Here is a 12,131-nt window from a genome sequence, read left to right on the forward strand (position 1 = left end):
CAGCGGAGAGAGGCCGATCGGTTGCGAGCCTGGCAAGGGAAGGCCCTTTCCCCGGCCCCTAGCCCCGGAACAACCGGTAGTAGCCGTTTTTTTCCTCCCCTCTTCTCCTTCTCCCTCGCCTCTTTCCGCCCGGCTTTGTGTGAAGTTTGCGGCACATTGCAGATGAGCCCTTAGCGGCGAGAGGAGCCTATTGTTCCCCGCCAGGAACTGCTTGCTGGGGCTGTGCTGGCTTTTGCCTTTAGAGCTGCCTTCTGCAGTACCGCGACCGGCCTCCGGGGTCCGCTGTGTTGCGCTCTCGTCCAGGCAGAAGCACGGCGGCCTCAGATCTTTTTGTCTGAGAGAGAAGAGAAGTGAATCCCGCTGCCGCCGCCACCGCCGCCGCCGCCGCTGCCGTAGCTGTACAGTGTGTGTGTGTGAGAGAGCGAGCGAGGGAGCGAGCGAGCGAGGGAGAGGGAGATCGCATGGAGCCGCGGCTGTAACACACACACACACTGTCAATACCTCACTCCGGCTCCCCCCCCCACCCCACCACAACAGTAACCCAATTCATTGTGTGATCCAGCAGCACCATGTTGAGTCTCATGTGCAGGCTGGATCGGTTGGGTTTGTGGTGCTGAGAGAGGCAGCAGCAGCGGGAGGAGGAATTACTGAGAGGTGCCCCTCTCCCTCCCTGTCTCTTTGCCTGTGTGTTGTGTGGAGACAGGACTCGCAATTACCACACTCTCTGGGCTCCCTTATTCCTTTTAAACTTTTTTTTAAACAAGCCCCTCTCCATGGCTGATCCCCGGCCGAGCACGGGCACCTGGGTCTCTTAAAGACAAGGAGGAGCCGGGGATTGTTGTTGTTGTTGTCGGCCGTTTTTTTTTTTCAAATTGGATTTTTTTTTTACGAGAACCTTTTTTAATACAAAAATGGCAAATTCGACGGGTAAAAACCACGCAGACCAGCGGAGAAAGGGACTCGCTTTCCTGGACGAGCTGCGGCAGTTTCACCACAGCAGAGGGTGAGGAAAATGGGGAGATGGAACGGGAGGGGGGGAGGCTTTTAAACCGACCAGATCCAACTTCCAGCCCCTTCCCTGAAGGACACGGCAGCCCCAGCGAGGGGAGAAAAGGGGGCAGAGCTGACAAGTTGTGGTGTTTTGTGTGTATCTCCTTTGGCAGGTCTCCTTTTAAGAAGATCCCCGTGGTGGGTGGGAAGGAGCTGGATCTTCACGCTCTCTATACCAGAGTCACCACTTTAGGCGGATTTGGGAAGGTGAGTGGAAGTTTTAATTTGGGTTTCCCTCCCACTAACCTCTTCCCAAAAGTCTCCTCTGACCCCCGGGGGCGGCGGGGGGAGCCGGGGTGGCCGGGAACCGTCCTATTTAAAGCCGGTTAGAGGAGGTGGGGGGTGGAAGAAGGAAGCGAGCAGACAGGCAGGTTGGTGGCTTGGCCTTGTCGGCGGAGCGATGAAGGGGGATCCGGGGGTACGGCGCACACCCCGCTCCTGCCTCCCCCGCCTCCGCCGGAGCCCCTGGCCCCTGCCCCCCTTCCCCGGGAGAAGGCGAGGAGGGAGCAGAGAGCTCCGGTCGGCGAGAGGCAGTTTTCTTTTCGCTTGTGCTGGCAGCTCTTGTGTGTGTGTGTCTCTCCCTCTCGCAGAGGGAGAGACAGAGAGGAGAGAGTCTGAGCGCAGTTTTAGTGCAACTCAAAATTAGCGGGCATGTTTAACATCGATAATCGGCACGGAGCATGGGCTAGGAAACGATCCTCGCAGCCGGGGGGGGGCCGGGCGCTGCCCTCCGAGCCCTTCCCGCAGAAAAATAACAAAAGGGGCACCCAAGACGGTGTGTAATCAAATAGCCATCTTTAGGCTTCAAGGCTAGGGACAGAAATGTAGGCCTCAAAAGAAAGGCCTCTCTGTGTCTGTGGATCTGTCTCGGGGGGACCCCCCGGGACGGCTCCCCCGCGCCCCGGAGGCCAGGGGGCGCCCCCGCCAAGACTTCCCCGCATTATTTTAAACTTCTTTGGGTTTTTAACGGACCGCGTTAGGATTTAAAAGGGGGCGACAGAGGGACTCCCGATTGGTTATTGTCCAGGCAGTAAAAACAAAACCAAACAAACCCCAAAACAATACAAACCCTCCCGGCCCTGTCCCGTGTCCGTCGTGGCCCCGGCCCCGGCCCCGGCCCCCCCTCCCCCGGAAAAAAAAAAAAAATCCATATATATATCTACCTAAAAAAATAAATAAAGTGGAACACCGGTGAGAAGCGGGATTATTCCCGAAGGGGAAATACTACCGACTGTCAGTGAAACACACAGTCCTAAATCCCATCTACCTTCCTGTTTATTTCTTTTTATATCTTCATTTGCTTGCTTCGTGGCAGCCTGTGGGTTTTCGCGATGTTCGCTGTCGACGACATGTTTATGTGTACGTTGTGTATCTCGGCCTGTGTGTTGTTTTTGACAGGTATCAGAGAAGAATCAGTGGGGAGAAATTGTAGAGGAGTTTAACTTTCCCAGAAGTTGTTCTAACGCTGCCTTCGCTTTAAAACAGTATTACTTGCGGTGAGTGCTATCAAGCTGTTGCAGTGGTATTTCTGAGTGTGGGATTCTATTTGCTTTTCAGTGTGTGCAATAATAAAAATATCCCTACTCTTAAAAAATGCTGTAAAATAAAGCAGAAGGAACTTGTAATTCCTTACTGGCCTGGTGCAGTGATCAGTTAAAGGTAATTCTGTTTTCTAGTTATTTTATTTGTATTTTACATCTGCAAGCCTTAAACTTTGAAGGGATCCCAAGTATATAAACAATATATGTCAGAGCCATTTTTATTGATTGTTTTAGAACAACGGTGCTAAAGGACTCTTACTAAGACATGTTATTGTAGTTACAGAAACTTAGGTTAATATTTGGAGGACTGAAAGGTGTTGGTATATGTGAACTTGTTTACTGCTCAGTGGGGTCAGACATTGAATGAAAATGCATCTGCAGGAAGGTAGACTGCTTTGGATAAATTATATTGTTATTGTTACCAATTACTAGCAGCATACATTATTTTTTTTTTATTTTAGAGTACAAAGAGCTAAATAATTTTTTTTTCTGTCACTTGAAAAGTAGTAGGTTTCTGCAGTTTTTAAAAATAAGATTACATTCCTTGAAATGATACAAGTTATTTTTTTGTGATGCAGATTATTTTTTTTAATGCAGCATGGAGTTCATAGTGAATATTTTAAATCTCTGTGTGTGGTACTGTTCAGTTACTAGATGACTTTTAAAAAAAATATTTTTTATTAACTTCTGGTGATTATTCTTTGTGTGAAAGCTTTTAAAATTATTGCATATATAGTGTTTTTAGATGCTATGTGTAGACAATTACATTTCATTTAGAGTAAAGTTTTATGTACGTTGGTTAAGGAATGTAATTTTCTGTTTCTGAATTGCATAAATGATATTTTTCATTGCAATTAACGATAATACAGGTGTGCAATATGTACAAAAGATGTATGGGCTTTTGGACTTCTGTTTTGGTGATCTGAGTACACACAAGCTTTATCTGTCTCTAGTTTGGCCTTCTGAATTAGGAAATGCAGTAATTGTACAGGTGCACTTTCTATTGGTTGTCCTAGATTGACTTCCAGCTTGAAGCTGTAGAGTTCATAGCACAGTGGAACAGTTATTGAGTTACAATGATGTCTGGAAAACCTTAGTCAGGTATCTGTAGTTACTGAATTTTTCTTTTTTTGGTGGTGACATATGATTGCTTTAAGATCCAGACTAAGAAAAGAAATTACCATTGTTAATAGCTCTAGCAAAGTTTATGGTTGCTAGCAGGCCTAGGAATGAAGTGGGAAGCTCACTTTAGGATGTCCTTCTCTGTTGGTGGTTTTTGGTTTTTGTTTTTTTTTTTTTCTTCTACTACATAGCATTGAGATAGTGTTGCTGAAGATTTGTTGGATCACACAAAGCAGTTTTTTGCTTTTTGAGTTTTTCTGTTGGACCATGTAGTCTGTTACTTGGCTCGATTTTACATATAATTTGCAAAAAGACAGTTTTTTGGTTTTTGCCCTTTCCTTTTTATTTCCATATTCTGTAAGTGTTTGAGTGGCCTAACTTTTTGCAGTAGAAGGTTGTATGTCATTTGTGTTTTATATGCTGTGACAGTTAACACAATTAATGTTAATTTAGCCTTCTAATGACTATTAATTTTTAATAAGATACTACTTTTTAATTTAGAATCAGACATACAAAAATGTTATTTTTATTATTAGCATGCTGGTATTGACATTATTTAAAATACCGTTGCTGAAAATATGTGTAAATTATTACATACAAAGAATTGAAAGGTTTTTTTATTTATTTGGAATTTAGAAAAAAAAGTTGATAAACAGTTAAGGTGAAGAATCTTCAAAAATGTCTCTTTTATCATAATCTCTGTGATTTACTTGGGCCATTCTGAAATAAACTGTCAAGGTTGTTGGTTTTGGGGTGGATTGGTTTTTAGTGGTTGGAGTTTTTTGGGGGTGGGGTTTTTTTTGTTTGTTTTGTTTTTTCTAAATTACTGCTTTACTCACTGTTGCTTCTCACGTAATCTAAGTTTGATGTGAACTGTTTCCCAGCGGAGTTCACCTCCTTACATGTGCAGTAATAAGCCTGTATATACACATGTATCTTTGCTAGGTTGACATTCGTTTAGCTTTAACCTTAAAAGGTTTGGGGGGGGGGGGGATTTGGTTATAGGGAAAGAAAAAAAATGCTCTAATGATAAATTTGTAAAAAGGGTCTTGTTTATCTGTGTTGAAGAACATAACCTGACATTTCTTATAGGGCTAGATTTTCATGAACTGCTGAGCAATTACCCTTGGAAAAAAAATGTTCCTCTTGAGTCTCAAGTATGACTATAATCTTGGCCTCACTATTGTAATGACTTTGCAAACAAAGCCGAACAAATTGAGGCCTATCAACTTTTATATATTTTTTTATCCAATTATATGTTGTGTGTCGTGTAAAGTGAGGGACCTGCATGGCAGATGGGACCCTGTTGAATTCAGGGGCATTCAGTGGTGTGCACCTACAGGAATACATTTGCAGATTTGGATTCGTGAAGGTTTGTGATGAAAGTTGCTTCTTTTCTACTAAACATCTGGCATACCATGTTCGCTGAGATAAGATCTCAAGCTACATGGACCACTTGCTCATTTTGCTGTGTTATTTCTAATAATGCTGTCATTTTGACTTAAAATTACTGTGTAAATAATTTAGAAAGTTGAATTGTTTGTGTGATGTCAGTAGTCCTGTTGGCTTGATCAAACTGAATGTTTTGCAAAACAGTCATCAGGTTATGATTTTTCTAGGCAGTTGTGAGGTGTATCTTTTTTGTTTAAATAACTTTTTCATTTTGACTCTTGTGGAATTTTGCTAGCTGCCTTTGGGAATGTATGTTAGGCTTCATTAAAGATGTGAATTTTTTAAACTTCTGATATGATTCTGATAGGCTTTATGATAGGTGATACTTGAATACATGATAGACAATCCTATCTACCCCTTCTCCCTTGAACTGCCCTCTTTTTTTCTTTCACTGGAAGAAGTTGTTTGTAATAGGGAAGGTCTGAACCATTCAAACTTTGTGCCTGTGTTGCTTTGAGCTGTCTGACAGGTGAAGTAATTTATGCACTGTGGGTCTTAGTGAGCAGTCAAAAGCCACAGTGCCGATAACCATTGATAGACTGTACTTGTTAATGTAGTTCTGTAAGGCTCTACAGCATCAGAGAGTGCAATTCCCTTGGATGTAGCGCAAATTAGATGTTTCATCTCAATTGAGGTGAATTAGTAAAGCATTTTCTAAATGCTTCTCTAAAGATTATTTTATAATGTTAATGAAAATATTTTAATATGGGGTAATAAATGTAAATGTCAGTAATGTGGGCATGCTTTTACATTTTTGTTAGTTGGTAAACATACAGTAGGTGAAAAGAAAGTTAACATGAAATACAGCCTGTTTTTTGTGTTAATGGTTGATTAGGTTACAGTCCTACAAAGAATTGGGCTGATGTGGCCTCATATGTTAGTATAAGGTTCTGTTGGTTTTCATGTGAGCGTAAGCAATACATTTATTTCTGTTGTGGGTCTTCATCTATTCTTGGGGAGTGAGAGACCTTGTACACTAAATGTGCAAATGAAGTGTGCCTAACTGAATTAAAGATCAGTTTGCTTTTAAAAGGTATTTATCTGCATTAAGAGAAATTATGTGAAAGGACTAAGTGTAAGGTAAATTAAGTCTCTGTTCTGCAGAGAATTTCTGAAAGGTGGGAAGCAGGTGTGTATTGTAAGCTTCCGGTAAAGGCAGCAGAAAGGAGTTCATACTAGTTAAAGGTGAATAGAAATTCGCTGTTGTAAATATTGGGGAGGTGAGGGGAAGTCAAGCAGAGAGGAAAGAGGTCAGCTCATAAATGAGAAGTTGCATAAAGTTATTATAAAGACAAGCCATTATGCTGAATTTCCTGGAATTCCTCATATAGGAGGATGAAAAAGTGTGAGCAGTTAAAAATCAGGACCATATAAAATAGTTATGGACAACAAATAGAGGGGGTTCTTGAAAGATCTGAAGAGATTTATAAGTCATTTGTTCTTCAAGAAGCTACTAAGAAATTGAATAATAGTACTGATTTCTTTTAAAAAAAGGGGGGGGGGAAAGGCATGAGCTGAAGAACTAGATAAATTTAAGGGATTCTGTTCCTAGCAAAATAATGGCAGAAATATTAGGGAAACAATAATAAGCAGCCTGGAATTTTCCAAGCAAAATTACTTTAAAATAGTTGTCTTTGTTATTCTTGCTCAGTGTTTAAAATTAGGATCTGATACTGCAACAGCATCTGCACACAGGTCAGTGAGTATGGAGAAGTACAGGACTGGCTCGCTTGCCAGATCTGATTGCAGGTTCAAGGCCCCAGTGGATGAAGAGAAAGTTGTAACTGTAGTAATATTTTACATATTTTCTAAAATTCAAATGCATCTCGAAGTCTCTCATTGACAAATTATTTATGTATATGGGTAGTAATCTGAATGAAAAATTGGTTGAGGGACCATAAACAAAAATAGACTAAAGTATTAAGAATAGTTTTGGTGAGTCACAGCAGTTTTAGGTGCTAAACCAGTAACATTAGTGCTTACATATGCACATGGTAGTACAAGTTTAGCCATTTTAGGCATATTTAGTGTCTGGATTGATTAACTTTACGAGAAGGTGCATAGCACACTTGCGACATTAGCAGACAGTGTCAGTGGGAAGAGTTAAACACAAGTCAGGGCAGAAAAGAAAAGGTTATCTAAAGAAATAAGGCACATTGTTGGAAAGTACAAATGAGATTTAGTTTGGAAAATGCAAGCTAAAACAGTTGAGGGACAGTAATCCAAAACAGGTATTCATTGTGAGGGAATAACCTGGAAAGCAGTATTGCTGAAAAAGGGATAGGAGTGATACCATGGGCCTGATAATCCTGTCAGTTGTGTGCACCCAACTCCCTTTCATATGAAAGGGATTTGTGCATGCTTCTGACAGGAAGAACAATTTGCAATATGATATATAGACTTTGTAAAAATCAGAATGAGTTTAGGTTGTATCCACAGATGCATTGAACGAGGGGCAGATGAGGTTTTGTATGAGATTGTGTGACTGTATTTCAAGTACTGTTTTACTTTCAGAGCCTTTGCAACAGGTGGGGCAACTTAATAGAAGCTTAGAGAAGAGCAACAAAATGTTAAGAAGGCTGAAGGGACTAACTGATTTTTAAAAAGATTTGAGAAGTAAATATGTTTTGCTTGGCTAAATTAACATTTTGGGTGAGAAGGGGAAATGGTATCTTGCAAGCATTTTGAAGGGCCTAAATACTTTAAAAGGGAGATGATTTTAAATAAAAAAAAGAGGCTGTGTTAACGTGTAAGCTGAGATGAAACGGAGGGAGAAAATTCAGAGCAGATAGCAGCACAAAAACCGCTGAGATACACCTGTATACCTTCTGAATAGTATGCCAAGTGGAGTAGGGTCATTCAGAACTAGCCTGGTCAGGACACTAACACATGTGCAACAGGTCGTGAGACAGGACTGGCGGAGAAATGGGCCAGATGACCTTACAGGTTCTGTCCATCCTTGAATAACACTACAATGAAGGTTCTCATCTTGCATAGCTACAGACTTTTATTGCAACACTGCAGACTTTACCTGCGGAATCTGTTGCGCTTAATTTTGTTACAAATCCTGCAGTCATTGGCAAGACAGGAAACAAATACATGGATGACATTTTAATGATTTCTTTTTTAAATTATTCCCCCCCCCTCAAGATAAGAATTGTAATGCATGTTTCAGTCAGATGTCTGAGGCCTTGCTTTTAAGTCTGAAGCGAATATTTTACATAGTTGGAGGGGGAATTTTGTTTTAGTTGTACTGTAATCATACAGTCAACATATTCACGATCAAGGCTAGTTACTGTTCATGCTATAAAGCTTTATTCAGGGGAATTAAATATGTTGGTTGTTAAAATCTTACAATGTCTGTCAATTAGAAGTTATTTATTTGGATGGATGTTGTCTTGTCAGTTGCTGGGAATCTGCTCAGAAGAAAACAGAACTTTAATAATACAAAATTTTCATTAGGCCTCTTCTGAGGAGAGCAAGCAGCAGGTGAAAGGAAGCGTAGCCACCTTAAAATTGCTCTTTCTTAGACTTATGTTGTGATAGTAGTAACTATGCAGATGAGTTTGGCCTCTGTCAAAGTTTCTGAGCTCCTTCACCCTCCTTCAGAGGGTAAACTCCTTTTTACTGCAGAAAAATATAGTGAAAAATTAGTGCCATGAATGTTAACGTATTGTCTCTTCCTGATTATTTTTCTGCAAGCTTTTTGTTAGAAATGACCTAAATCACTGCTGCTAAGCTGAAATATATTGGTTTATTTGGGGACAGGTAAATGTTGTTCTTCAGTTTTAATAGAGAATTCTGATTGTTTAACTTGAAAGCTTATCTGGACAGATGTCAGAACTAATAACCTACAAAGAGCAAGTTTCTGGCAACACTATAATAACTGTGGTAACTTTTAGGACCTACTGAATCTTCTAATAATTGGTACAAAGTTTGTATGTTAAGATCATTTTTGAATCTTTAACTGAAGCAGTATCAAAACTAATTTAAGCTTTAAAATTAATAGCTGTGGTAACATCTTAGGTTTGAATAGATGGTAAGCATATTACAACAAAATGAAGAATGCGTATGGAATGTGAGGATATTGCTTCTTTCCTTGTGAAGTGGAATAAGCCTGGGCTAAGAAAAGTTTGGGGTGGTGTTTTTTTTATTTTAGAGCTAGTAGGTTTTAATTATCTTGTTTATTTGCAGTTAAACCTCAATAAATAAGACTTTCATACTCTTTTCTTCTTTCCTAACCTCTTCCCCACTTTCCCCAGTAATGAAATAGAGAAGTATAATTTGTTAAGTTTTACAGGTGAGGTACTAGAGGTGCACAGAGGTTCAGACTGTTACTGTGAAAGAGCATGTCAAATAGGAATGAAATCCAAATATAGTAAAACTTTTTTTTTTTTTAATAATGCTAGAATCCGGTTCTGACAGGCAAATTTCTTCTTTCTGAGCCTTAAACCATCCATGAAAGGGGGCTACTATTATTTACTATCTTTTAAAATTCCTCATTAATCAATAGCTGAGGAAGCACTGTTTGAAAAATAGAATGGGATAATGTTACGTTCTGTGAATAGGAAAACTGAAAACTAAGTAAGTAACAGATTATGAGAATGGATTGTTTGTGTTTTATTTTGCTGTGTTTTGTTTTAAAATGCTTGTTCAGAGTGTTAGAGTGGTGTTTTACAGCTTAAGTGGGACTACTTGGAGTAACCGTAGTATGAGTCCACATTATTAGAAGACCTGTAGTTCATAGAGGGAATTGGGTATAGGCCAGAGATCCCATCACATGATCTTGTTTCTGGTTATCAGTCTGATACATATTTATTCTGTGGCCTTAGTTAAATCATTTGCCATGTTTTTATTCACATTTATAAAGTGGGTATACTGATGTTTGTTTACCTATCTCACAGAGAAGTGTGAGACTGTAAGCTCTTTAATGCAGGGATTGTGTCTCTTCATGCTTCTATGTCATATCTTAAATATTTGAAAATGAATATAAATTAGGAATATATGAGGAAAATAAAACTATTCATAAGCTTGTTTGCCCTCTGCAGTGTTGAGAAGCAGAAAATATAGCATAGATGAGAGGAAGAACAATCTTTATTCCTTAGGGAATAAATAAACTTGGGATACCTAAGCAGAGAAATATTGGAACGGTTGAAAGAAAGAAGCTTATCTTGAGGAAGGATAATAAAACAGCAAGATGGTACCCAGAGTAGTGAGCTTAGGCTTTGCCTGAGGTACTAGATTAGTGAGCTAGGTATCAGATCTAAAATACAGTCTCCTTGGAGCAAGAAGTTCAAGCCTAAGCAGACCTGAATTAGATTTTCAGCAACAAGCTAGTGATGCTGAGTTCTCTACTCTTTGTTTCCTGTCTTTAAACTGAATGTGCATACATTTATTTTAACTCCAGATAAATTGTAGCAAACCAGCTATGCTGCAAGAGGGATTGCATACTTATAATAGAGTGGAGTTCCGTTGAATGATGCACTGGAGCATGTTTGTCTGCAAGAGTGAACTGTGTTCATACTATTTTCCTTTTTTATTGGTGTGGGAGGAGCAACTGTTCAGATTAGTAGTCTTTCAGAATAATTCACAGTGTTACTTGTCAATTCATAGCTGCCTAAAATGCATAAAAATCCTGTGAAGTAAGGCAATCATTCTGTTTCAGAGACCTTTTCTCTCACAGTGTTTGCTGGACTTTTCATATGTTTGCTGGAGTTTAGATGGGTCATACTTATGGCTGCATGCATGTCTCCATTGTTACGTGCTGTGACGTCTGCTGGTTGGCCTCTGCCTCCCAGTCCAAAGGTTGCTGTGCTTCCATGATAATCTACGTGTAGAGGTTCTCAGCTCTGTGAATCACTAAATCAGATGACTAACTTTGAGTAGCTCCATTGAAGTTCTTTGGAGAAGTGCTATAACAACATGTATTACTGGGACGCAGTGTGTTGGGGTAACTTCATTTGGGATGCATCCCAGGGGCTTAATTAAGCTAAATGAAAATAGTTTACTGTGGGGGTAAATTTAGCATGTTGTGAGTATATTAACAATGATTATGGCATAGGATGGTTGTAGAATTGTGTGTGGGTTTGTTTTTTTAAAAAGTATATCTGTATTAAAAGAAAACTTGTGGCAGTAAACTTAGGAACAGTTCTTCCCTTACATGGTTATTTTGCTCGGGAGTATCTGGGTTCTAATGACCTTCATTAAATGATGTAGAATCCAAGCAATGGACAGGTAAACAGTGCCATGTTACAGAATTCGCATATGTCCTGTGTAATTTTGGGAAGGATAGTAGAGCTTTAAAACACTGGCGATTACAGAGCTGTTTCTTGGACACTTTTCTCCCCCCAATACCATCTATGAAAAGCCAGGAAAATTCACATTTGTAGCAGTATATGTTCATATAATGCTACAGTTGCACAGTAAATACTTAGGAAAAAATCAGGAATGACCTCATTTAAGTATGAATGTGCAACCATAACTTTGTCTCTAGAGAATATTCTTCATAATAGAGCCTTGTGCTCTCTGTGGTAAGTGGGAATAAATTCCATGGCAGTTATTTATCTGTTGTTACACTGTGATACACCTTTTTTCCCCTTGTATATATACGTATAGTTCTGACTCATTGTTCAGTGTGGTAATTGATTAATCTCAATATTAGTTATTTCTAAGGAGGTTTTAAGTGTGCTTTCTGGGCATCCTTTCCCCACTGTCTTTGGCTTCCATGGTGTTACCCACGTGGGCCGATTCATAAATCTTTTGCTTGCTTGTGGGCTGAGGGGGATTCCCTCTTGCAATACTGCTTACCCTGACTGCCTAGCTCTCACAGGTCTTTTTGTCTCTCATGCTCTGCTAATCATCATCTTCTCAATCTTTGACTACAAGCCGGAATTTATCTGCTCTTCCTTGACCCCTTGATGTCTGTACCCATTGACTGCACAAGGAATATTTACGGTAATCAAACGA

The 12,131-nt window shown here is 39.9% G+C and overlaps 1 protein-coding gene across 1 annotated transcript in view; it reads left to right on the forward strand.

Moving 5' to 3' along the window:
- Positions 1-12,131, forward strand: part of ARID2 (AT-rich interaction domain 2) — a 107,102-nt gene continuing 94,971 nt past the window's right edge. Inside the window, exons 1-3 of the mRNA XM_069802234.1 lie at positions 1-1,003; positions 1,164-1,257; positions 2,449-2,546. Of these exons, the coding sequence (XP_069658335.1) occupies positions 912-1,003; positions 1,164-1,257; positions 2,449-2,546 (284 nt within the window). The 5' untranslated portion in view covers positions 1-911. The remainder of the gene's footprint in view (positions 1,004-1,163; positions 1,258-2,448; positions 2,547-12,131) is intronic.

The sequence above is a fragment of the Haliaeetus albicilla genome, chromosome 14, assembly GCF_947461875.1.
Source record: "Haliaeetus albicilla chromosome 14, bHalAlb1.1, whole genome shotgun sequence".
NCBI lineage: Eukaryota > Metazoa > Chordata > Aves > Accipitriformes > Accipitridae > Haliaeetus > Haliaeetus albicilla.